Genomic DNA, 26027 nt, shown 5'->3' with positions numbered 1-26027 from the left:
TGAACATATTTATAGGTAATGTCATCATTTCTAACATATGTAAATATCTTTGATTTACCATTAAAAAGCCCAGAAAAAAAGAATCAGGTATTATCTGAAAAGAAAGGTATTATAAGTGTATATTTATGATCATGTTATACACATCATAAACAGAAGATATTTTATTTTACAGTGTATTTACAGTGTGTGGTCTACGTTGAGAATGTCTCAAAAGAGCACAGAGAAACAACCTGTGCGCAGCTTTATATCGTCAAATATCTCGTATAAAACAATAACACAATATTACTGAAATATTGATTTGATTTATATTGTGATATATATATATATATATATATATATATATATATATATGTATATATATGTTGATATTGAATGATCTAATAAGATTTTTTCCCATATCGCCCAGCCCAAGGCCCAAGACAGAAATAATTAAATTTAGGTTAATATTATGATGTATTATATCCTACTAGTTCCTCCTTTACAGAACAAAAACAATGGTCAGCACAATATCTTAACCCTTCTTTATTGACTTTATTGTGGGACACCATGGGAAAACCAACAGGTTACATGTTTTCAGGCACTGAAGGTGGTTTTGATGTAAGACATAATAATAAGAATAATATATAATATAAAATTGCATTTTGCTGTCTGTGCAAAAATCAGTCTGTAATATAAAATAAGTGCGTAGTAATACCGTGATGTACACTAAAATACAGCAAAAGGTTTCTCATGATAACACATTTTTCAAATGCGTTGATATTTACGATGACTGCGATACATGTCAAATAATTATGTTTTGATTAGTGTTGATTTATCTGTAAATTTCTCCTTCTGTTAGCAACTTCCTGTCTACAGCTGTAGACTAATCAATCGGATTTTTTTGGGATCGGTATGTTCCCAATAAATTTTGGGAAGAATCCACAAAAATGATCAAAAGTTCACCGTCAAAGGTCATCGGGTTTGAACAAAATTTTGTCCGTGTTTGCAGGATAAGACACTTAATCAACAGGTTGAGTTTCATCTGGATCTAATTCAGATTATGGATTCAATTTAACATGGGAAGCCTCCTTTTAACAATACTAACAATAATTTGTTGCGTTACAGTGAAACATAATGTGGCTTTAAACGTCTTTGTGAGCAGAAAATACAAACACTTGCTGAAGAGTGAAACATATAACAAATAAAAGATTTTTTTTCTGAATAAATGTCATTTAATTTAATTGAACATTAAATATTATTTGCCCACTTTCGGCACTGTTGCTCCTGTGTTGGAAGCTCATCTTCACTACACCCAGACTACTTTGACGTCACTGAAAATCTTGGACTTCGACACGTCCGCCTGACTGATTTCCCAGCAGTGACTCAAGTCTACAAACTCGAGTCTACGGCTGCGCTGCTTCAAAAATCTCACCGTGGTCATCTTCACATCTGTCCGCGTCAGGTCAATGTGCTTCACCCGCCTCAGTGCCATTGGATACAGGTCTGCGATCCCACCAAATCGATGTAGGTTGTACATTCTTATGTGCAAGAGATGCTGCAAAATGTAGTTGAGAGGACACGGCAGGGCAACCAGCGAGACCCTCTCCAGCAACGGAGAACCCCTCAAGAGACACCTCAGCACCTTCCCCAGGGACAGCCAGGACATGGGAGGCCTCTTCTGACTGTCACTGTGGGAGAAACTGCAAACATACAGCAGACACAAAGTGTTATTATTTATAAATGATATTCTCTGTGCTCATGTTAACAGATTAGAGCCTCCACACTGCACGAGCATGTCAGACGCATCTAATCTCTGCGTCTCAGATTATCCCCCTCTCTCTGTCTGAGTTAACAAAAAAATGATTTGATGTTTTCAGTCAGAGATAAACTAGAAAGTGAAGTCATAATCATATGGTGTGAGGAGTGTGAACCAGGCTTTAGTCTATGATATCTCAACCTCTACTACAAAGAGTAACTTAACATTAGTCTCACTTGATCGTAAGAGAGCAGAGGTTCGGCAGCTGTGGTAGATCCCGATCGTCCCTCTCAGCCACCACATCCTCCTCTGGGATGGCTGGAAATCCGGGAAACTCTAAAGGACGCTCGGCAAAGATGAGCAGTTCTCTGAGTCTGGGACAGGCCTTGATGATCTCCAGCAGAGGGCATTGAGGCCTGGTTCTCATCCCCTGCAGAGTGAGAGACACCAGGGAGGAGCCTGTCACCTGTAATGCAGGAGACAGATCATCCAGAAGGCCTGCGTGGAGCAGAGAAAGGCTCTGCAGCTGACCTGACCAGGTCTGGAGACCTGCAGCCAAAACAGACCCCTGGTTTCTTGCTGCAGTATATTTGTTATCACTCACGTCCACAGCTATGGAGCAGATGTGTGGACACAAATGACCTAAACTGTCCAGAAACTCATAAGTCACGCCCTTGACATCTTTTAGCTGCAGGATTAGCTGTTCATCACCAGACTGTGATGAAACCCTCCCTTTCCTTTTCTCCTCCACTTTGCTTCGAGAGCAACTTGGCCCTTCATCTCCACTTACATCTTCATCACTGTCCTCACAGTATCCTTCCCACAACATCTCCTCTTCCTCATGTTCCTCATTCCCTGCTGCTGCTGCTGCTGCTGCTGCTCCTCTCTTCTCCATCCACCTATCCTTGTCCTGCCTGTGCCTCCTCTCGCTCCACACCTCCATTAGCTTCGGAACTCCTTCTCTGATGCTGAACTCGTCTGTCTGGCTGAACTCTCTGTGCTCAATGAGCCGACAGGCCTGTGCCAGGCCCTCCATGGCCAATGTTTTCAGGCCGGGCAGAGAGAGGAGTAGGTAGGCTGCTGCTGCTGCAGGGTCTTTCTCCTGTTCCCCAAACCCAATATCCAGAGCCAGTAAGCTGGTGAGAGGAACAGGAGATGGGGATGCAAATGAGGAGGAAGAGGAGGAGGAAGAGGCAACAGGCGGTTGAGATGTAGAGGTGCTGCAAAAAGATGAGCCAGAAGAACTCGAACAGAAAGGCCCACCTACAAGAACAAGTAGGGAAGCAGGGGAGAGGAAATGACAGCGGGACACATCCAGGTGGCGCAGCAAAGGGCAGTGGTGGGTAATCGTCCTGATCACGCATCTGTCACAAGGCGTACCAGCCAGAGAGAGAGAGCGGAGTTCAGGGAGACAGCAGAGAGTTGCAGACAGCACTTTTGAAGGCAGCTGCTGAGCCCCAGATAGATCCAGACTCCACAGACCCTGAGACACAAAGGAAGAAACGTCACAATCACGTTATAAACAGAGAGGTTTGAAGATCCGTGGCCACATCCCTGAGCTGCATGAACGCAATCTGTCCTCAGGGCGCAGTAGGCCTGCTACACGTGAACAAGATGCAGCACAGCCGTGTGTTCACACTAGTTTCATCTCAGTAGCTGGTGCTTTAGAATCAAATTATTACTCTGTCTATTTTTGCTGGTAACTTTGTGCGAGATGCCAAAATTCAGAAGTAGAGACACCTGATGGATATAGTTCCCCTTCTGATCACACTGACAGTAAATCACAGACAGAAAAAGACAGAACCAAGGAGATGGGGGTTTCTTTCTGACCTGGCAACGTGCAGCAATGTGGGTACACATGGCAGAGGTCACCAGACCAGGACACCTCTCCAATGACAGGTTATGGAGTTGTGGCACCAGTAGGAGGTGAAGCGCTGCTCGGGATAACTGCTTCCTTTTGGACAGCAGACACGTGAGCTCCTCGACCAGGTCTCCTGCTGCAGGCAGTGTGAGAGACAGAGAGTCAGAGCATCAGAAGAGATGAAGCTCTGTGTAAATCACTAAATCTGTGGACAGCGATGAATAAATCTTCACAAACTCACGCAGCAAGTTGAAAGGCCCCATGATGTGCCTAAATGAATACCGATCCAGGTATTTGTCAGCGTAGTCTTTCACCCACACCTCCTTCATGTTGTCCGCAAGGCTAAAAAGACAAAGCTCTGTCAGGGAGGGGAGCGCGTTGTCATCCTCATCCCTCTTCCTCTTGCTCCCCTTCCATTTCATTCTTTTCCACCTCCTTTGCCCTGCTTTCCCCCCATTACATGCACCTGGTGCTCGGAACAGAGGCATGGCGAAGCTGTATCTGTGAGACCTGGAAGCTTCTCCTTCCTACAGGTGGACAAAAAGGAAATTGATTATAAGATAAGATAGTCCTTTGTTAGTCCCACAATGGGGACATTTAAGATGTCACAGCAGCAAAGACAACAAATATATCTGGGGAGGACCGCAGAGACTTGGGCTTCCTCACATTTAATCAAATCATTCATTTCTTAATTCATTAATTACTATCTTGACTTGCTTACAGAGTAATGATAGAGATGACTTTATGGGTTTCTTTGCTCCATATAACAAGTCAATCATTATAATGGAATAATACTGGTTTGTGGAGAAAAATCTTGAGAAGATAATCAATAATTTCCTAGTTTTAGGATCAATAAAGTACATTAATCTATCTGTATAGCTCTACTATTCTATTTAAATAATACTATTATCTTACACTTTTAACGTTGTATTTGCTGTTTTAAAAGTAATTAGTAACACTTTATTAGACACACAGTATAAATATAATGTCCTTATAAGGAATACACACAGTTGATACTTCAAAAATTGACCAGTTCCAACATTGTCACGCAGATACAGAGTGAAGGCTTTTTATTAATGTTATTAATGTAAAACATTTACATACATACACTTACCTGCCAGCTTTTACTGTGCTGTACGTTTTTAAACTTCCACAAACACAAAAAAGCAGGAATAACAGGAGAAATAATACGTGAAGGATCTTTTTCTCTGACGATGGAAAGAAAAAACAAATCTCAACTTCACTTCCTGATTCTGCTCCGATGACTCTGCTATTTCTCGTATTGGGTTTATTGGTGGTTGACATCCAGCTGTACGCTGCAATACCGCCACCTACTGGACTGGAGTGCGGTTCAAAGACATGGCAGTGGGGGAAAGCAATTTAATATTTATTTAGAAACCAAATAATCCAATTAAAATAGATATATCATATTTATAAGAATACATTCTCATTCAAGCCGTATATGATATAAATAATTTTCTGTCAATAGTTCAGAAAAAATAGGACTGAAAATGTATGGCTGAGTTCTAAAATAGCATTTAAATAAAAAAAGAGATAACACAACAAATAACAAGAAACAACTGAACCAAAACAATGAAAACGGAAAGTCCCATAAATATGGGATTACATTTATTTATATCAGTCTATTAGTATATGTTCCATGGTTTGTAATGAAAAGACAGTGAATTGCAGTTTAGTCACACAATACAGTCATTAATAACACAATGATGATTACCTGTATGAATTCATTCATTAATAAATTGTATTTATTTTTCATACTTAATTCGCATTTTCTAAATTAAAGTGATTTAATTTAACTTAGTTTAAATGTATGTTAAATGGAGTCTGTATATGACTGCCCCATTCAGTCTATTATTTTAAGTGTTAAACATTTGGTATTACACACACACACAAACACAAACACATAAACATGGAATCGCACATTCATGTACAGCATTCATAGAGAGGACACACATCAATGTCCCTTTTAAGACAAAGTGTGCTCACTTTCACAAAATGACCTCACTTCCTGTGGTTCTTTTTTGTCCTCACACAGACGTAAGTGCAAGTAACACTTAAAAAACCTAAAATAAAAAATCCCTCTAAGGGGTGACAGAATGTGAGGACCAGACAACATGTCCTCACTCTCAATGGTAATTTTCTGGTCCTCACAAAGATATCCCTACAAGAACACAAACACAATTCTTGTATTCTTTTCGACACCTTTGACAAAGTGTTATCCCTAACCTTAAGCATATGGCCTAACTTAATCACAACTTAATTTTCACTTAACCGGTGCCCCAGAAATTAGATTTAGCCTCTTAAGGACTTTGAAGCTTTGGTCCCCATGAGGACGACACAAATACTCAAGTACAATGTCTCCCTCTAGTGGCTGTGACGGTGGACGGCATGATATCAACAGGTCAGCAGGACATGATAACAGGCATCACCATGTCACTCTGTCATCTCCAGATGGTGAAGGTCTATTAACAGAGCTGTCAGCTGGAAGGGTCAGTGGCCGTTGTGTCCATCTTTACCTTCCAGGCTTTGGCCATTGACCGCAAATTTGGGAGGAAAAGTAAAATTTAAAAAAATGTATATATATCAAATCAGACTTGGTTGCACTTCTTTATTTTTCAGTCTTACATCATCTTTAGCATGTGACTTGAGTTAAAGAGTCATATGTTGTGATAAAGACTATGAGCTACACAAACGCATCAGGAATCTATGGTGGCCTTGAAAGGATTTCATTCTTCTTCATTTGCGTTGAAATGTTGTAGAAACACAAGATGCACTAGATGTGACATATAAAGTACATATAAAAGGCTTATTCTTATAACTAATTTAAAATTTGATGTGATTACACAGGTCTGAGTGTTTTTAAAAAGTGCTGAAACATAGATTTTCACACGCCAATTTCTAAAAATATCCAGTGAGCAGCAGTTATCCTGGCAAAAACGAGGGCAAGAGGTCAGAAGAGAACGACCAGACTGGTTCAAATTGATATAAATGGCAACAGTTGAGCATAAAACGACCACGATATGTCTCTAAATGCATGTTGGCCCTTGAAGCAGATGTATACAGCACCATGTACCTAATAAAGAGGTCAGTGAGTGTAAATACATAGTATAGTTCATCAGTACAGAGTGGAACTTTAAATCAAACATTTCATAAAAAAAAACACGTTAAGAGTAAAAACATAAAATAGCAAATAGTAAAACAAAACCACTAAGTGAACCAGGTGAATGTTAGGTAAAATGTATTTGGCCCAGAATAAATTGAGTTTTTCAACTTTTGCCACAAATAAACACTGAATGGTGTCAGTTAAAGATGTGACTATAATTCAAGTCAATCCCATTCAAAAAAAGGGACCGTCATGTCAGCTTTACGCTGCAAAAACTACCCGACTAGAAATAACAAGCAAATACTCTTACATTTTCTTATATTAAGAGAAATAATCTGCCAGATTATGTTTGTCTAGAATATTTAAAACTACATTGTACATCTACAGCCACGTTTGGACTGTAATGTGCTTTAAAAAAAACTGGTACTTGTCATTGTGTTTATGTCCATGTTTGTTATAGACAGTCAAAGCCAGAAGTCTAAATCCACAACAGTGTGCAAAAAGGCCAAGACATTATCTAACTATCTGTAAAACTAACAAAAAACAAAAGAAAGAACAGTATTACCATCGCTTTAGATACGTGATGGTCAACTGAAACACTTCACATTCACTTTGAATGAAGCTGCGTTTCCATATGTTTCCAATCTACATTGTACTGTGATGAGTTTGCTCACATTAGAAATATTCAACTTTTCAAGTGGACACCAAACCAATCAGTGCAAATATCCAAACACAGGCGCTACAGTACAACGCCAAAAAAGGTCATCAAAGGTCATCAATTTAGCAACATTAGTAACTCTAACAATGATGTCGGCCATGATATATACTGCTCAGCTAACTTCTATTAGCTACTGTGGCTACATGATCCGTACCAGAAACCTGATTTGTTCTACATGTGTGCAAGGGTGTGGCTACTTTCTGTTACAAAGGCCGTTTCCGGGGTTACAGTTAAGGTTTGGCTGTGAGTGGGGGTTTGGTTTGATCTGGTATAGATTAGGTAGTGGCACCGTATTCATGATGCATTTTCCACGTCAACAGCAAATTCCAAGACCAAGCCCCAGACCTGCACACCATCAACTATGGTAAACAGCTTGTTGTGGTGAGAGAGAGGGCTGTCTCCTCCACTGCCCCCTCCTGTTGACCAGCCTTGCAAGATCAGGGGCACCGGCCTGGAACACGGATCGCCTAAAGGCACGACACACACACACTTAAACCTTGCCGGCTGGCAGCAGTCTCTATTAGATTAGATAGATTTTTTTGAAATGGCGAGATTTTAAAAGCACCGGCTCCGTCAAAAAACAATGCACATGGCCAGATAGGGGAAGGGAGGGCAGAGCATCAGTGGTGAGTTTTTACAACGCTGAAGATAACAAGGGTAGAGTCTCCAACACAGGTGGAGGTGAGTTTACTCCGCTGGCTCTGCGAAAGGCACAACCCTCCTCCCGGCCACAAACACCTCCACTATGTTACGATCATCACCTGTAAAATACAGAGATAAACACGCAGGTGGTCGTGAGCGAGTGTCATAGGAGAGCGTGAAAGGTTTAGACAAATCCACTGAAGTCAACACTCACCCAAATTTAAGAATTTTTCCAACAGAATCTGAAATTAAAACAGAGAGAAATTGGTGCCACAGTGCAATTAAAATCAGTTTGTGTGCAACCACTAGATTAAGCCTCCTCAAGTCGTTCTGAAGTGGTCTAATGTGACCCATTTTATCACTTTACTAAAGCATAGATGGTTGTTTTCTCCATGTTATTGTCTCAACATCCTCCACATGTAAACAATGAACGGCTGATCATCAATTTCATTGAATTTTGAATGGTTTATTTACCCCTTTGTTGTTCCCGGTCAAAAATAACCACTAAAAACAGACGATATTATGTTATAATGTTATATTAACTGTCATATTATGTTCTGTTGGCATAAACTGTATATGAGAAGTGGATGTAGTGATACCAATGGCTGGTTGACGCTCAACAGGAAGTAGGAATATACAGAACAGCCACCAGGGGGCAACTCAGCTGGTGGCAAAAACCAACTCAAATTGTTCTATGACTTCAAATGTTTATCCAACAGAACAGTGGAGTGAGGAAGGGTTTTAAGAAAGGTTAAACATGTGCAAAGACACCAACCTTTGGTTCTTCACTCTGTATCAGGTCGATTGGTGCCCCGGGTGCAGCTACATTCACCCTCAGGGCATCAAAGTCTTTGCCCACGACAAAATTCCCCGTTTGGTCATCCAGGGACAAAGCTGCAGACAAAAGACATCATCAATGAAATCAGTTGAATCGGCAAATTTTGTTCAGGGACCAAAAACAAATCTCCCACGGCCCATCCGTGGGACTTGACCCAGTCATTTGAGAATCACTGAGCGTACTGTAATGACGCTCCCTCTGTGTGTGTGTGTGTGTGTGTGAACCATGGCTGGTTTTGTGTTTCACCTTGGCTTCCTCCCAGTGTAGCCAGTCTGAAAACCTCCTCAAAGGTGAGCGTGTCATGGTCTGGGTCCTGGATGGTCAGGACCTTCGACGCGTCCAACGTTCTCCTCACAGCGTCCAGCATCGAAGCGGAGTAGCCTCCTGCCACATCTGATAGACAGTTACACCAGACACAGGCGTGCGTGTCACACAAATACAGATGCAAACACAACAATAATTGTGTGTCCTGTCATTTTCACTTGCCCTCCACGTCTTTACAGCCTGAAATGAACAAATCTGACTAAATATTAAAACTAGTTTCCAATTTTAAGGTTCTTTTTCCTGACATTAGACCTGGTGCTGTTCTACTTTTAGATGGATGTTGAAACCAAACAGAGCAAACTGAACAGCTGGTGGTCAGCTGACGAGTCCGTGCCAGAACTGTCAGTTGAACTGCACTCACCAAAAAAAAGAAGAAAGAAAGAAATCTCTGAATGACTTCTGTAAAAGCAAAGATGACGCAACATGACATTTCACTGCCACAGTTGTGAGTCAGCTCACATTAAATTTTTGCATCCATAAAATAACTAGTACAATAATAAACAATTCTCTGCTGCCACTGTGAAGTTTTATTTGCCTGTTCACCTGTTCCCAGACCCAACTTCACTTTGCGGTTCAGGACATTTCGGACATTTAACACACCACTGCACAATCTGGAGAGACAGAGAGAGAGAGAGAGAGAGAGAGAGTGAGAGGGAGGGAGAGAGAGAGAGAGAGAGAGACATCTGTAATTAATGCTATGTCATTTTTATATACTGTGTAGTTGTGTTTGCTAACTTTTCGCTGCCTTTTCTGGCAAGAACATTAAAATCGCTTAGCGAAATCCACACCGATAATTATTTTTTTAAAATACAACTATCAATTTTAATTTAGAAATTTAGACTTTTATCTTGAAAACTGTGTGGTTGTTTTTTTAGTGTGGACAAACTGAAGATGAGATTATTAATATGAAAACTGTGTGGTTGTTTTTTTAGTGTTGACAAACTGAAGATGAGATTTTTAATATGAAGACTGTGTGGTTGTTTTTTTAGTGTGGACAAACAGAAAGTGAGACATTTTTCTTGAAAACTATGAGGTTGTTTTTTAGTGTGGACAAACAGAGGCCAAGATTTTAATATGAAAACTGTGAGGTTGTTTCTTAGTGTGGACAAACAGTTTGGACAAAATTACAATTATTTAAATAGTTGTTTTTTTCCTGCTTTTCCTGCATTTTCAATATTAATGTGCACACATAATATTCTCGCGTGGACGGGACATTTATGTTGAGACGCCCACTATCCAGTATAAGCTTCCACTTTATCAGGAAAACCTCCACACCTGTGAGTTTAAATCACTTTAGAAGTTTAGAAGTGTCTGTAAGAAGTGACAGTGAGTAGGGAGTGGTTTGGGACTATCAAATTACAAAGAAGAAGAAGAATCAGATACATACGAAAAGTTGGAGCTGGGACAGTGAGACAAGGAGGCTCCCGTCTCTCTCAGCAGATCCAGCTCTTTGTCAGTGAGGTGGCAGCCGTGGGCCAACACTGTCTGTGAATCATTGGCATCATTACAAACGAGTTCAGCCTTTTGTATTTGCTTTACAGATAAGAGTGTGTGTGTGCACATTCGGGGGACGCGAGAGTGTGGACTCACTTTGTCAGTGAGCAGGTTGTATTTGTGATAGACGTCTGTGTACGACTCCGACTCGGGGAACAGCTCCTTCACGAGGTTCACCTCCTCGATGTTTTCACTGACGTGACTCTGGAAATAAACACACACACACACACACACACACAGTATGTTAGGAGTTAAAACCGATCCTCTATGCACTCCTTGTTTCTACAAGCTTGTGTTTAGATCTGCAGCCGTGCAAAATTTGCTAACTTTTTCTTAAAACCAGAAAAATCAAATTTCAGAATATTGACGTGATTTGGTAAAAAAAAGCTAAAATTAGAACGTTTCCTTTGTTTCCTTTCTTTGTGCTAATTAGAGATAGAAAAATAAAGTGTGTGCCTGTGCATCTGTTTACCTTTGCATCTTTATCATGTCAAATAAACCTGTAAACGGACAATCCTGCCTCCTGTGCCCTGACCCGACACCCCATAAACACATAATCAACCACAAGAACTTCACTACATGGGTTGTTTTTGCAGTGTAAGCACTTTGTGAATGTTTATTACACAGTTCAGTTAAGACAGTGTTGTCATATAACAAAAATTCTAATCTATCTTGTGATTTCTTGTCTTCCACATCCGCTTTCGTCTTTTAAAAACGTGAACATGCATGTGTTCGTTTAATTGCCTGTCTCTATGGCAACCATTCCCAGCAGGCATAGCCTTGCTTGGTTGCCACAGTGAGCCCACCTGAATGTGCAGGTGGTTATTCTTAGCGATTGATCCCAGTTGTCCGAGCAAAGCTCCTGTGCAGGATGGAGCGAAGCGTGGAGTCACTACTGGCTTCACGAGAGGATACTGCCCAAAAAAACAAACAACAACAAACACAGAGGTTAATAAAGTGAGTCACTGTGACCAGTGCCAACTAGAAACTGTTTCATTATTCTTGATAGAATCTCACCTTTTTGTTTAAGAGCTCCACGATGAACCTTTAAGGCACAAAACAACGAGTGTGATCAAAAAAAGGAACATTTCTACATGTTTTTAAACAAACGTGCTTCATTCTTGAGTCAGTGTAAACAAATCTGAAGAAGATTAACACTAGACTCGTACAAGTCTGGAACGAGGTTATTATAGTTAACGAAAGCTAACGAAATAAGGAAAAGTAATATTGAAAAAAACCTTTTTGTAAAAACTAGTTAAAGTTAAAGAAACAAAACAATAACTAACTTTTGTGTTTACAAAACTACACACAAAACTAACTAAAATTGTAGCGAAAATGTGCGTAGTTTTCATCTTTCATACATGGGTTCATATAAAGTGTGTTTATTTTATTCTCTGCATTTTTTTGTATTTTCATTCATAATAAAATGTTTTCAATTTGTTTTTTGTTTACACCGTGGGACATAAGGCGGTGCAAGTTAAACATAACATTGATTACGTAGTTAATTGAGTTGAATTGGTTCCTCTAAATGAATCAAACCTCTAGTCTTTTATTGGATTTGTTGGGTTTTTGAATTTTTTCTATGTTTTTTCCTCAGATTAAAGCTCCTGAGACTCCTGGCTCACAAGCAATGTGAGGGTTATTTATTATAATTTATGTTGTTATATTCATGCGTGTCTTCAGTCTGTTGGCTATTGTTAATTTTTACCTGGCCCACTCAACACTAAACACGCACATTTTGTGTTCCAAAACAGTAGATGTGGTAATAACACATGTTGATACGCACCGACAGGTTTCCTCTTGAGACTCCTGTGTGGTCTCTCTGTAATGCTTCACTGAATTGTTTCTGTCCATACACACTTTACCCACCAGGGCACGCTGTCCAAATTCATCTGCAAGAAAAAATAAATATAGACAAGGACGGCGCACATTTGTTACAACTGGGAGACAAAAACGTGACTTTGTTTCATATTTCAACAGATTATTTTACTTTGTAAAAAAGAAAAAAGAAAAGGGTTATTTTTCCGACTCTGTCAAGCAAATAATACAATTTTATACAATTGTATTATTTTATTCTACTCTTTTGACGATGGTTCGAAAAAAAAGTGTCTCAGCGCATCAAGATTATCACTTGATAAATGAATAACTACAATACAAGAATAGTTCAGATAAAAATTAACAAGGAATTAGAAAATGAAAGAGTGATGTGGACAGGTTGTGAGTCCAATTTCATATTTGAAGGGATTGAGGAATTAACGTAAACAACAAATTCAAACTACTGACAGACTGTGTCCTAAACTCATCTTTCTTTCTTTACAACTTTATCTTCTCTTATAAGCTTATAAGATTTAGCCAGTAGCCGACCACTGTCATGAAGGAAAGAGATCATGTGTAAACTTATATAACGACATGTACGCCTTAAATCTGTATCTGTCATTTTTTTATTATTACTTTTGTCACATTATATTTTTTTTTTAATCACTTATTTTTTTCTGTCTCGTGGTCATGACATGTTTGTTAGGACTGAAAACAATCTCATGTGTTTGTCTATAAAGAATATAAAGATCTTCATAAAAGTAAAAGACTTTGTATGGAGATGAAGGAATATGGAAACGTATAATTTAACGTCACTGGGTGTGTACATGTATAGAAGTACTGTTTATGTATGTATATGGTTAAAAGAGAAATAGGTTTTTAATTAAACGTGTCATGTATGTATTGATTCACATTGTAATTGCAATAAAAGTTTTTAAAGAAAGAAAGAAAGAAAGAAAGAAAGAAAGAAAGAAAAAGGAACAGGACAAAGGTAAAAGTTCAGTGGACCTGATGTGTGTGTGTTCAGTATTATATAACATAACAACTCATTGATAAGGACGAGGCATAAAGGTGAACAAATGAGATGTGTTTCAGAGCTGGGTGACACGACATGTGACTGCAGCATGTGTGTGGGTCCATGAAACCTACATTTAACCATTAAATACTGCTGTTTGTAACTATATATAAATGTCCATGTCAAATGTTGAGTTAGTCGTACGTTTCAGCTGGACACGCCCCCTCAGGTCAGATTTAAACTTCTGTGACCATGACTGCATAAACACAAGTCTCATCAGGTCATGTGTGTGTGTGTGTGTGTGTGTGTGTGACATCTTACTTGCTATCTGGCCCAGCAGCAGAGAGGCGTCTGTGTGAATGGTGGCAAAGTAACACGCAGTGGTTGTTCCGTTTCTCAGGGTTCTTTTCTGTGAATGACAGGAGTCGTGTTACAGGATTACGCCTGCGTTTAGACGCGCACTTTTGTCTCTACATCACTCTCTGTACACATAGTTCACGCCTGTCCTTTACGCCCCTGCAAGGTTCACTTCTCTTCCCAGTACCTGGATTCCCCACTGGTCCTAGTCCATATTGTATAGGATTTAATAATAATATTATAACATCAAGCCAACTGGCACTGTGCCACACGCTCAGTGTGCCACGAGTGTGTCTGCCTCTTACATCAGCAACACAGAAGCGCTGACGCTGCACTTGTGCCAAATCTGATGCGTTTCCAAGGCATTTAATTAAACTGCAGAACTTGCCCCAGGGTACAAACAAGTATTAAATAATCCAGACTTAAACAACTGTATCTTATTGAGTTCTTTAACCCTCTTATGACCGCCTGGATTTATTTTGATTTTATGGCTGTAGAATTGTCAAAAAGAATGTTCATAGAGCGAGTGCTTCTGCTCCTTTTTTCAAGATAACTTTCATTTTCGATATCTGGCAGTTATTCAAACGTTTGGGAACTACAGCACTGAGAAGCCGATGTCACAAACGTATGACGCTGGTGAATCTTGTTTGCGATTGGACGGTCGTTCCACAGAAGTCCTGAGGTTCTTCCGTAATGACAAGCATATGGGCACAAATCTCAATTTCTCTGCTCTCCGGTGTCCATCCATCCATCTTCTACCGCTTTATCCTCCAAAAAAGGGTCCCAATCTCGGCTGACAGAGGGCGAAAGGCGGGCTCACTCCCTGGACACATCGCCAGTCCATAGTTTTGGAATTTCCTAGATATCACAAACGGTCTAGGAGTTACGGTAATGAGAAGTATGCATGCTAAATCCTGGATGGTAACAGAAGGGATAAAGGGGAAGTAAACTCCGCCCAAGGCCTGATTTTGAAAAATGCCAAGAAGTGAGGGAGAGTGGGGAGCAGTGCAGGGGGCGTGGTCTGGCAGGGAATTGGACACCAGCTGCAGATTAGGCCTTATTTATACTGGAGCCCAAATCAGATTTGTAAGCATATCCGTATATCAGAATCTGATCTTCCTGAACCAACTGTTCACATTATAAGCATCGCAAGTGATATGATCCGATCTGTGTCCATAATATCGGTCTGTAGATGTTCTTGTTGATTTATAGGTTTTGGTTTTATGATTAAGATGAGGATGTGTTTGTATGGTATGTTTGGCTGCTGATTGTCTGTCTGTAACCTTGTTGTACTTTTTTTTTTAACCTCAATGTGATTTTTCCTGGGTACATAAAGGTTTAATAAATACAGTAACTCTCCAAATTTACGCCATCATTGTTAGGATACAGAAGACACTTTGAAATCCTATTTCAGTGACTGAGATGTTCAGATTGAATCGCATTCAAACCACCTCTGTATGTGTTTTGAATCAGTTTTGGAAAAACTGGATCTAATGTGTTTTTTTAACTGTTCAGACTGCACAGAGCACAGAGCATCTCAGCCAGTTTGGGTCCAAAACTATTATCTGGGTGTAATTAGCCTAACTTTGAGAAACTCTATTTCCGTACACTAACACACTAGCTCAATATTTCCTAATGCCATTTAAACATACTGGCTAGTTTCACGATGCCGGCAAACTCACCACGACTTGAGTGTAGACCTTTTTGGCAAACTCCAGATCTTTGAAGCGAGACTCCACAGGGAAGGTGTAGGTGCTGAGCCACTGCAGTAACGGCAAGTCCAGAGCTGTACCAGCATAGCTGTACTGGGACGCGTGAATGTGGCTGTCTATCATCCCGGGCATGAAGAACTCACTGCAAAAATAAACATAAATCATATTTTTTTTTTTTTATGCCTGGTGCAATAAATCATCTTTATATGAAGGATATGATGCCAACACTAGTTATTACTAGTATGTTATTATTATTATTATTCTGTGGCTTTGTGGTATAAAATTATTTAGTTAAATTAATATGCTTTTGTTGTGAAGTATAGTACCTTTTACTTGGAAATTATGTAAAATATCATCGTGAAATATGTTTATTGTGATATTATGATGGAATATTGTGTTATAACTTTAAGCTCATAGAGCCAACCTCTGTTTTTTAACCACTTGACCAGACTAGACGACAGTCATTGAGTTTGTTACCACAGTTACCACTTTATCCTCCACATGAAGGTCGTGGGGTGGTGGACATGTCACTAGATCATCACATGATCACATATAGAGACAAACCACCATCCACTCTCACACCGATGGTCAATTTAGAGTGTCCACTTTACCTAATACCCATATAGCATGCTTTTGGACTGTGGGAGGAAACCCGGGAACCTGGAATGTAACCCAGGGGTGTGTTATGTGCACTGATACACGTGTGACAGGCCAGTCTTGATTGGTCACGAGTACTACAACACTATCTGTAACGATCCCGTCCAATGGCTTCTAATTCATTATCTGCGTATGTGTGCGTGCGTGTGTGTTGACCTGAGTGACCGTGACCGTGCAACTCTCAGAGTCATTTGCACAACTGTGACGCCTTGTATTGCACACGGCTAACAAGCGCGTAATCTCCTCTCCACTTACTGTTGTGTCAGTTGTGTGACTTCACGCGGGCTGAATCCAAACGTCCGCGAGAGCGTGTCGAGTTTGTCGCCTTTTCCAATGAAAGCCACCTGAGGACACACAGACAGAGGGCGAACCGTGTCGTTAATTACTCCACCTCAAAGCGTGATTTCACACTCAAATCAAAGAGATATGTATGTATGTGCTGTACAGTAGAGCAGCCCGAGGGCCGATGACATCATGAGGCATGTGCATGTGCCCGAGGCCCGGAAAATCTGAAGGATTTACGGTAGCGACCCCGCCCGCGCGGGGGCATTGTAAGCATTTTTGAAAAGGCTTATACTTCAGACTGACATGAGTGAAGAGCTCCGTCTGGGGCCAAATTGTGAAAGTTGCTGAGCAACACCTCACCGTGGGAGACACTTGACACAAATTTCAGAATCACAGGAGCTGATTTATCCCTCGGGAATAAGACGGTGCCAGGGAGATTTGCTCCAAATCCTCGGGAATACAAAGACAGTAGAGTGGAAATATACAACAATAGCAGACTCACATACGGGGGATTTGACTCCATTTGTCTGTATCGTAAAGCTGGATAACACACACACACACAGAATTGTGAGTTGTGAGATTGATGTGGTAACAGAGAGAGAGAGAAACAGAACCTGAAAATTAAGCTTTTTTTTTTACTCCAGTTTCCAAAACTCGTCACTTTCTAGTGAATTTTAATTATTCTAAAAGGATAGAGGGGGGAAAAAAACGTTATTTTGCAGTGTGTTCACTGTAAAATCACGACTAGCACTTAGCTACGCTACACTGTGTTGCTTTCTTGGCAACGTCTCGCCTGTAGAACAGGTTTTGAACTCAAGGAAACTTGAAATGAAACACAAATCAGTCAGTGCCACTGACAGCCAATGAAATAGACATTGTTTTTTGTTTTGTGATGAAATATAACAAGTGCTAAACATGAAGCATTTATTAATATCTAACTATTTAATTCTCCCTTTTCTCTTGTCTCTCTAGTCTGATCTGATTTTGATCTGATTTATTTTCAATTTAAATAAAAAAAACTATGACAATCAACCGTATGTACTTCTTTATTTTTAATGATCTAAATGCTATTTTCACGTCACGGATTGGACGAACCTTCCCCTCCGTGTCCACTCCCACGAGCGCGTCTTCTAGGATCTGCACCGCTGTCTTCTGGGTCGCGTGGATAAATGTTCCCCTGAAGACGTGGGAAATCGCGGTTCTGTCGGTGTTTGCCATCCTCTTCTGTAGATCGGCAGCAGCAGCAGCAGTGGGACACAGAGACACACAGAGACACAGAGAGACACACAGACAGAGAGACACCTGCGTGTAGGAGAAGGGCTTTTATCCAGAGAGAACTCCACCACCAGGGCGCCCCATGCACTCCACCTGACTGTGAGGACTCTGTGCAGCCAATCAGAGGATTGTGTGTGTATGTGCGTGTGTGTGTGTATATATATATATATATATATATATATATATATATATATATATATACATACACATATATATATACAAGCTCTAAAATGTTCCAGATCTGATTCAGTTTAAAGGAGCGCAGGTAATATTCAAAGCAAGAAATCAATGACTTCCAAATAAAATAAAGACGTTGTTTTCAGAGAGACACAGGGGGATATAATAGATTTAAAAATGCAGTGTGCCATAGGACAACTTTAAAAAGTGTGTGTGTTTCAATCTCGGGGGTTAAATGATGGCACAGATGAATTAAGGCAGAGTGAAAACATACTAACTAGTTTAATATAATATACAACATACAGATTTTAAACAAACATAAGGATGAAGAACAGCAGTTTAATGGTGATGGAAATGTTTAAGTCGTGTTTAAAGCCAGACGTATTCTTGTGTTGTACTGAGAACATTTTTTTTTTACTCAGTAATGGATGGGATTTAAAACGTACAGTACATAACTGTATGTACAAGTATGAATGTGTACATATATTGATATTACTGCTTTGGTTTTATTTATTTTGGTGGGTGTGTTTACATACATACATATATATGTATATATATATACAGTATATATATATACGTGAAGTTTTACTACCTAATTCTTTTTTTGTTAAGTGTCTTACTCTATTAACTCATTTAATCTAGGTGGATGAGTCAAATATGTCTTCTATTTTTGTTATTATATTCAATATTTATTTGTAACATGATCAATTTCAGCATTGATGTCCGTTTACAGTTCTGTCTTCATAGGTTTATACCTTAAAACTTGTGTTTCATAACTGATTTGACTTGTTTTATGGAAGCAATTAAAAGCCCAGTAAAGAAAAAAATGAGGAACTACCATTTCCAATGACCTCAATGTGTCAGAACCATATGACAAACAACCACATATGTTCATTGAAAATAACATGGTGGCGTGCGAGGGTTAGGGGTGGCCAAAAATAACACAGCGTTGACACGAGTCTCTGCTGATCGACGCCTTTTCATGTTTGAAATGAGATAATGCTCACAAGATCCAAAAAAAACAAGTTTCACAAGGCCACACGGTCCTTAATCTGCACCCAAATCTTAACAGTTAATCTTAACGTCTCATATTTATTCCAAATTGGAAATGATTTTTAACATTCTTGATTATGTCCTGCAATCATTACTTTCACCTGTGTTTTATTAGCCACACCTACAGTATTTAGTCCGTAGGAACTATATGGACAAAAGTATTGGGACACCTGACCATTACACCAACAGGGACTGTAATGACATATTTAAATACAGATACAGTACTTATAACAGCTTTCAGGGTTAAACCCTGACCTTTAAGTCAAACCATGTCTGACCATGTCAAACTGTTGCCACAAAGGTAGAAGTGTTGTCCAAAATGTCTTTGTATGCTTAAGAGTTAAAATTGTCCTTCAATAGAGATAAGGGTCGATCCTCGATCCCAAAGTCTGAAAACCCCAAATACTTTTATCCATATAGTTTTTCTCCTTGAAGAGGCACTTAACGTTGAAGTCATTATCTGACAATGCTTCTTCTATTCAGTCTTCAGTCCTTCCTCAGTCCTACACCCAGAGGAAATGAGACTGACTTGACGACTTATTAGCATCAGTTATTACCAGTTTTGCGCTAAGGTCGAGCATTCCAGAGCTACTGTACACACACATTAATGGCACACTTACACTTCAACCATAGTCACAGGTTTACTTGCATCAGTTAGTTTGAGTGTGTTACAGAGGTCATTATGTACACTGATGAGAAAAAATGTGATAAAAAAAAAAAAGAATAAAAAAACTCCACTTTCTTTAGTCTTTAAGGTCAAGGCTGGACACATCTGGCAGTGCTGCAGTCTTATTGTGCGTTTTCCTTCCACTCGAGTCGCCGCCAACATCTTCGTCATCCTCCCCAAGGTCACTTAAACTGTCATCGTCATCATAATCATCGTCACTGTCCAAGTCTTTCCTCCCTCGTCTACAAGGTTTCTTTGTCTGTTCGGGTTCCTCTTCTGGCTCGTCTTTATCCAGATGTGAGTTCACACTGCGTACAGGAGATGAAAACAAGATGTTAACTTGTTCTTTAACAAGAACATGGCAAGCATTACTTGAGGTATCATAGTGTGAGCAGAGAAGTAAATAAAAGTACATATAGTCATAAAAAGTGTGCCAAAAAGACAACAGAAATGTTGGAACCGGTTTTAATGCATCTCTCTGTCCACAAGATGGCAGTCCTGTATATGGGTGACTCCAAAGTTTACATGTAAAAAAGGAAATGTTAAGTTATTCTACCTTCAGATGCAGGAAAAAAAATGTATTTCAGTCACTTAATCATTTAAATCATAAACAAAATGAGAGCATGTGATTATGAAAGGCTTGTTTATGAGTCTCTGATGACAACGCGTACATTAAAAAAATAAAACTGGCATCAGTAAGTTTACTGTCATTTAAACAGGGCGTGAAAACAAAATTACACCCTTTGAATGCATTAAAGGTGCAGTAGGCAGTTTAATTTGCTCTTCCAGTGATGATACTCTCTGACTCATCAGTGACTGGTAGTGCCACAAAAATAATCAAGTTTTTCCAGCGATCCTTGAAACTGCAGCTTTAACTTGCACACATGAGAAAAAATGAACTGCACAGTAATACTCACGGAACAACAATGTCCTCCTTCTTCCCACACTTGCAGCAGATTTCCAGTTCAAGAGAACAGGGTTTACAGATGATGTGATACGCATCCTTCACCGTCTTCTGAGAGCATTTGACACTGGGAAAGAAAAGCCAAGGTGAAAACGTGTGTGGGGGCAATTTTATGAAATGACACAAGGTACTCATTTAACTCACCATTTTCGCGGCTGCGTTAGAGACTTGTATTTGCTGTATTTGACTTTCCACTCGAGAACACCCTTACAGTGTTGACACAGCCCGTCGTGGACCTTTGACTTTGCCTTCTACAATTCAAGTCATATAAACAAAATGGACATTTAAGGACAGCCACATTTAGGAAACACTTAAAAAACAACATTTAACTCCCATTTTCTATTAGCAACTATTAAAGCTGCTACAATACAGAATACATCTGTAGGCTGTTTTATTGTGTTAATAAAAGACGTAAACGTGAAACCACATGAAATAAACCGGGTGGATAAAAGATTGTTAAAGTAAATCACACAAGTCTCCACTGACTACACAATACATGTACAACAATAACGTATCGTGCAGCATTAAGACCATTGGAAGTAAGTTAGTAGCTAAATTAAAAAAAAACAATTCCAGTGGAGTAAAAGTATCGACAGTTGTGTCAACCGAAAAGAGAAGAATATAAAACGTTCACAAACCTTCACTTGTATAGTTGCTCCGTACTTGTCGTTTCTGTACGCGGAGGAGTTTTGGTGTTTCTGACCTCGCGACCGAGACACGTTACCTTTCTGAGAACTCATAACTCTTATTCTTATTCTTATTTTATTTGTTTATTTAAATGTTTATTCACACATGTTCTCTTCGGTTCACAAGTGGAAAACAACCATGAACACGAGCATGCTAGCACTAACCCGGAAGCAGAAGGAGTGGAGGGACCGCGTCAAATTACGTCACTAGGGTCAAAATACAATTTTTTCTCCTCCACAAACTTTATTGACAATGTTTTCGAACAAACGTTAAAAACTCAACAGTGCATCATATGAGACCGCGTCAGAATAAAACAAATGTATAAAATAAAAGAGAAAAAAACTAGAAATAATCTAAGAATGAAATTTAATTAATGACACGTTCTAGTAATTATTTTATGGTGTATTTATTTATTTCATTTTGGCACTTTCACTCATAGAATGTGACCACAGTGGACATAATGTACAATACAAAGAATTAAAACAACACAAAAAGTTAAATTGTAGGTTTTTAATCAAAATAAATAAGAAACAAAAAGAAAAGCATTTGTTGTCACATCAAGCTCAACATAAACCGACTCAAACCTGCTGGAAAATCCATTTAATTTGACTTTATAATCATACATTTTGTAAATATTAAACACATTTAATCTGAAATAGTAATGAGTATGAAATGTGATGGATGTGAATATTTAAAAACATGCTAGAAGTAGTAGTTATTGAAAGTCGGCCATCAGTTTGACACTAACAAAAGTAAAAGAGTGTGGGGAAAAAAGAGGAAAGACAATTTTAAATTATGGTTTCAAGGTTTTGTTTAATATTTTTTAATGCAATCTAAAAGCCAAATGATAACACTTAAAGTTTCTGGATAGTTTCCTCATAATTGCTGAGTGTCAGCCATCTGTGATTGTAGCACGCCCTCTGTTGGTGCTTTGGAGACATGACATGACTTGACATTATGTCAATTCTGGCCAATCACTCCCCTAAAATATTACCAGCATTCATTTTGAAACCTGAAAATTCATCCGGTAAAATGTCGCTTTCCATTAACACATCAGAAGTTGAAATTGGCAGTAGCAATATCAGCTGATAACAACACTCTACGTTGTATGTTTTACGCACACAGACAGCGTAGCAACGTGTTTAAGTTTAAAAATGATGACACAGCACTTGGGAAACTGTATTCACGGCAAAACATGTAATACACATGAAGAACAAAAAACAAGTGAAGGTGCTGGTATTACAGTTGATCATACCCATGAATTTTCTTTGTAATGTTTTCAAATACATAGGCCTATAGATGCTTTAAACCAGAGGTCTCAAACTCATGGCTCGTGGGCCACATGTGGCCCCCCCAATTGATTTCATGCGGCCCGCCACTTAAAATCAACTTATAATAATGAGTTATATCTGTCTGTCTTTGACATTTATAGATTTATAAATATGTTTTTATGGTGCAGTCTGTATCATTCCATATCAACACAAACACTTTTATTTCGAAATGCAGTGAAATATCGTCTTTATTTTGATATCATAATGGAATATCGTGATATAATCTTAGGTCATATTGTCCACCCAGACTGTAAAGTAGTTCTTTCCCCCAAAAAGCTGGACCTTTTTATTTCAATTGACCGGCCTCTACCTGACCAGCCTAGATGCTCATTTGATGTCTGTACACTTAAGCCACCAGCCTGCTGTACTGGCACCCGGGGCCACTTTGACCACTCTCCATCTTACATAACCTGCTGCTGTCTGTTGTCCGCCCACTGGTTCTTGTGCTCTGCGTCTCGGAGCTGCTCTCTCCCTGCTTCAGTCGCCGGCACCTGAACAGCAGCGCCATCTGCTTCTGGCACTGAGACGAGCCAAAGTAGTAGAGGACTGGGTCCAGACAGCAGCTGAGACTGCCCACACACATGGAGAGCAGGTACGCCTGATAGGAGCTGTCACCCGAGCTGTGGGACAGCTGGACGTAGTGAACCATCAGGATGATGTTGGTGGGAGTGAAGCAGACTACAAACACCACCAGCACCACAAACACCATCACCATGGCCCGAGTCTTTCTGGAGCGATTCTCCACGTTGGCTGCCGCCAAAGCCTGGATGATTCGTATGTAGCAGACAACGGTGAAGACCAGAGGGATGAAGAAGAAGACAGACGAGTAGATGGGAAAGAAGTAAAGATAGTAGGCCTGAAGTTTCTCCACGTCCTGCACGTCGTGGCAGGTGGTGATGTCCAGGTCAGACAGATAGATGGTCTGCCCTGAGGTGAGCAGTGGGACGACCCCTCCGAGCGCCAGCAGCCACATGGCGCAACAAACGGCCGAGGCCGTCTGAGGACTGCGCCACGTCAGCGAGTTCATGGGGTAAACCACGGCCAGGAAGCGGTCGATGCTGATGCACATGATGAGCAGCACAGAGCAGTACATGTTGCAGTAGAAGGCTGATGTGACAACTCTGCACATGAAGGAGCCATAGATCCAGTTGTTGCCATGGTAGTGGTAGGCGATCTTGAAGGGAAGGAGCAGGCCGAACAGCAGGTCAGAGCAGGCCAGGTTCAGCATGTAGATCACCGCCGGCTTTCTGGGACGGATGTGATGCACAAACATCACCATGGTGACAAGGTTCAAGGGCACACTGATGATGAAGACGAGGGTGTAAACTGTCGGGACGAAGCTCGTCGACAGGCGACCCTGGAGGAAACCTTTGGCCTCCTCGGAGACAACATAGCGACGCTTTGGTAGACGAGTGTGTCCTCCTCCCGCCGGCTCCTGCCCGGAACCTGAGCCAGAATCTGCGTCATCCTTTAAGTTCTCTAACACGCGCAGGTCAACAAACTCCACAGGCTCTTCCTTAGTGACCGGCACAGAGTGACCAGAGAAAGTCTTTGGCAGAAGTAGTGAGTCTTTAAAGAGAGAAACAGAGCTGAATAAACATGGTTTTAGAGTGTTTTATTTATTGCTTGTTTTCAAATCATCTGACTGAGTTGAGCACTGAGGTCGACAACTGAGCAGCATCTGGACATTCTTAGTTCCAGACTTAAAACTGAAGAGGACACAGCCTTTTCTGTGGCCGTGGAACAGTCGGCCTGATTATATTGATTCAACGTTTCAAAGGGCCACTTTCCAGAGGTAAGGTGTTATTTGATCATCAGACAGTGGATCTGGGATAAACGTCTAATTCCCACAACAACAAAGGAAGTTGGGTCTGATAAAAATAAATAAAATTGACAAAAAGTCGAAAATAAAAGCCCTGCACTGCTCTTCACTGTGTTTCTGTCAATTATTCGTTATTAATTACAAGTTTTATGAGTAAAAGATCTGAAAAAAAGTAAATAAATAAAGGATGGATGACAGCCCTTTAAGTCTTTGCTACAAAATGAACTTATTTACTTTGAGCTTTTAATGTATATTTATTTTATTTTATTGGTTGCAGTTCTTAATAGCCCCTCGTCTATTTTTATATATTGTTTCCATTGCTGTTTTTAGCATAAATAAATTTGACCTTGACCCATATTTATGCTAAAATATGTCACATTATAAACACATTGCTTTCTTTATAAACCTTATTAAAATACTTTTCATAATCATGTAGATATATGTATATTATGTTTTCCCCTTTAGTTAGTCTCCCAAATATTTTCTTTATATTGAGTCAGCATTTTTTCAAACCACATTTCCGACTATTGTTCTCCAACTCCAATCATTAAAAGTATTAAATACATATATATGCATCAACATTTTACAGATATTCATGTATTTTAATTAATAAATACACTGATAATTGAAATACAATGGGATTATTATCAATTATGGCATTTAACTGTTTGAGGAAAGTTGATTTTAAGCACTTTTGTTTTACACTTTCATATGGTAGATGTTTTGATATAAATTATACATTATATATTAATAGTCAAAACTTTACTGACGTGCAGTCGTTTTTTCCACCACTGTCCATGACCTGCTGTCACTGACATAATTAGAAATATTGATAGTTTTTTGGTTTAATGTGAAATTCAACAAGTTTTCCACTTCATTATATTCAATAGACTACAACCCAGTCTATTGTCTATTTGGCCAGACATAAAGGAAATTATGGGCTACATTATCTTTCAACAGAAGCAACTGTAAGCAGGAAATGGTGCAATTATTTTCAGAGGAAATAGTCTTACACGAGTAAAAGTCCTGCAGAATTCATTCCTGTACAAACTATAGTGGTCTTATTAATTATTATAAATCCACTACCAACCATTATCGTGTGTTCAAACTTTCACAACAAATGTATTTAAGTCTTAAGTGTCTGACTTACCATTTTGGAAGGAAAAAACTGAGGTTGAGAGAGAAAACAACAACAATCCCACAAACAGGTGAACCATGGCTTTACTGTGCATCCTCTACACACGTGTTGAGATGATTCGTTTGCCAGGACAGAGTCACTTCAGTCACTTCTGTTGTCTTCACAGCATCAAACCTGTTATTACAGCTCAGTGTGGAAAGCCACGCCTCCTCCCCCTCAGTGCACACTTGTCGCAGCCCCAAAATCAAAAGAAATAATATCATAATAATAATTTTCAACATAGTCCCTAAAATACACGGAAAACACGTGCAATTTATCCCTCACATTGTTCAAGCG

The 26027-nt window shown here is 39.7% G+C and overlaps 4 protein-coding genes across 4 annotated transcripts; all 4 read right to left on the bottom strand.

The window, feature by feature from the left end:
• Positions 1 to 504: 504 nt before the first annotated feature.
• Positions 505 to 4852, bottom strand: LOC131463412 (uncharacterized). The gene is made up of 5 exons (XM_058635100.1): positions 4711 to 4852; positions 3838 to 4123; positions 3566 to 3732; positions 1972 to 3218; positions 505 to 1679 (listed from the first exon to the last, which is right to left on the bottom strand). Exons 2-5 carry the CDS (start codon positions 4082 to 4084, stop codon positions 1286 to 1288), a joined length of 2055 nt encoding a protein of 684 aa, XP_058491083.1. The 5' UTR covers positions 4085 to 4123; positions 4711 to 4852; the 3' UTR covers positions 505 to 1285.
• Positions 4853 to 7892: 3040 nt separating this feature from the next.
• Positions 7893 to 17925, bottom strand: gda (guanine deaminase). The gene is made up of 14 exons (XM_058637132.1): positions 17673 to 17925; positions 16548 to 16636; positions 15606 to 15777; positions 13888 to 13975; positions 12523 to 12628; positions 11754 to 11781; positions 11543 to 11650; positions 10833 to 10940; positions 10630 to 10727; positions 9786 to 9853; positions 9165 to 9311; positions 8856 to 8974; positions 8295 to 8322; positions 7893 to 8199 (listed from the first exon to the last, which is right to left on the bottom strand). Exons 1-14 carry the CDS (start codon positions 17793 to 17795, stop codon positions 8126 to 8128), a joined length of 1356 nt encoding a protein of 451 aa, XP_058493115.1. The 5' UTR covers positions 17796 to 17925; the 3' UTR covers positions 7893 to 8125.
• Positions 17926 to 19710: 1785 nt separating this feature from the next.
• c8h9orf85 (chromosome 8 C9orf85 homolog) lies at positions 19711 to 21563 on the bottom strand. Its single transcript, XM_058636192.1, has 4 exons — positions 21352 to 21563; positions 20858 to 20964; positions 20667 to 20780; positions 19711 to 20057 (listed from the first exon to the last, which is right to left on the bottom strand). The coding sequence occupies exons 1-4, from the start codon at positions 21451 to 21453 to the stop codon at positions 19826 to 19828; spliced, it is 555 nt and encodes a 184-aa protein (XP_058492175.1). The 5' UTR covers positions 21454 to 21563; the 3' UTR covers positions 19711 to 19825.
• A 257-nt stretch (positions 21564 to 21820) lies between these two features.
• On the bottom strand, positions 21821 to 25952 carry f2r (coagulation factor II (thrombin) receptor). Its single transcript, XM_058635812.1, has 2 exons — positions 25704 to 25952; positions 21821 to 24300 (listed from the first exon to the last, which is right to left on the bottom strand). The coding sequence occupies exons 1-2, from the start codon at positions 25783 to 25785 to the stop codon at positions 23078 to 23080; spliced, it is 1305 nt and encodes a 434-aa protein (XP_058491795.1). The 5' UTR covers positions 25786 to 25952; the 3' UTR covers positions 21821 to 23077.
• Between the last annotated feature and the right edge of the window lie 75 nt (positions 25953 to 26027).

This window comes from Solea solea, chromosome 8 (genome assembly GCF_958295425.1).
Source record: "Solea solea chromosome 8, fSolSol10.1, whole genome shotgun sequence".
In the NCBI taxonomy this organism is placed as follows: Eukaryota; Metazoa; Chordata; class Actinopteri; order Pleuronectiformes; family Soleidae; genus Solea; species Solea solea.
This window is presented reverse-complemented; position numbering and strand designations above follow the sequence as displayed.

Excerpts from the sequence above, each read along its gene's own strand:
- gda (XM_058637132.1), bottom strand. The coding sequence starts at position 17,795 with ATGGCAAACACCGACAGAACCGCGATTTCCCACGTCTTCAGGGGAACA. Across the intron at positions 11,651-11,753 it reads TGGAGCTCTTAAACAAAAAG|TATCCTCTCGTGAAGCCAGT; the intron begins GTGAGATTCTAT and ends TTTTTTGGGCAG. Across the intron at positions 8,975-9,164 it reads TACACTGGGAGGAAGCCAAG|CTTTGTCCCTGGATGACCAA; the intron begins GTGAAACACAAA and ends TTTTGTCTGCAG.
- c8h9orf85 (XM_058636192.1), bottom strand. The coding sequence starts at position 21,453 with ATGAGTTCTCAGAAAGGTAACGTGTCTCGGTCGCGAGGTCAGAAACAC. Across the intron at positions 20,965-21,351 it reads GAGCAACTATACAAGTGAAG|AAGGCAAAGTCAAAGGTCCA; the intron begins GTTTGTGAACGT and ends CTTGAATTGTAG. Across the intron at positions 20,058-20,666 it reads AAGGAGGACATTGTTGTTCC|TGTGAACTCACATCTGGATA; the intron begins GTGAGTATTACT and ends TCCTGTACGCAG.
- f2r (XM_058635812.1), bottom strand. The coding sequence starts at position 25,785 with ATGCACAGTAAAGCCATGGTTCACCTGTTTGTGGGATTGTTGTTGTTT. Across the intron at positions 24,301-25,703 it reads AGTTTTTTCCTTCCAAAATG|ACTCACTACTTCTGCCAAAG; the intron begins GTAAGTCAGACA and ends CTCTCTTTAAAG.
- LOC131463412 (XM_058635100.1), bottom strand. The coding sequence starts at position 4,084 with ATGCCTCTGTTCCGAGCACCAGGTGCATGTAATGGGGGGAAAGCAGGG. Across the intron at positions 3,219-3,565 it reads ACATTGCTGCACGTTGCCAG|GGTCTGTGGAGTCTGGATCT; the intron begins GTCAGAAAGAAA and ends TTTGTGTCTCAG. Across the intron at positions 1,680-1,971 it reads CTCTGCTCTCTTACGATCAA|TTTCTCCCACAGTGACAGTC; the intron begins GTGAGACTAATG and ends GTATGTTTGCAG.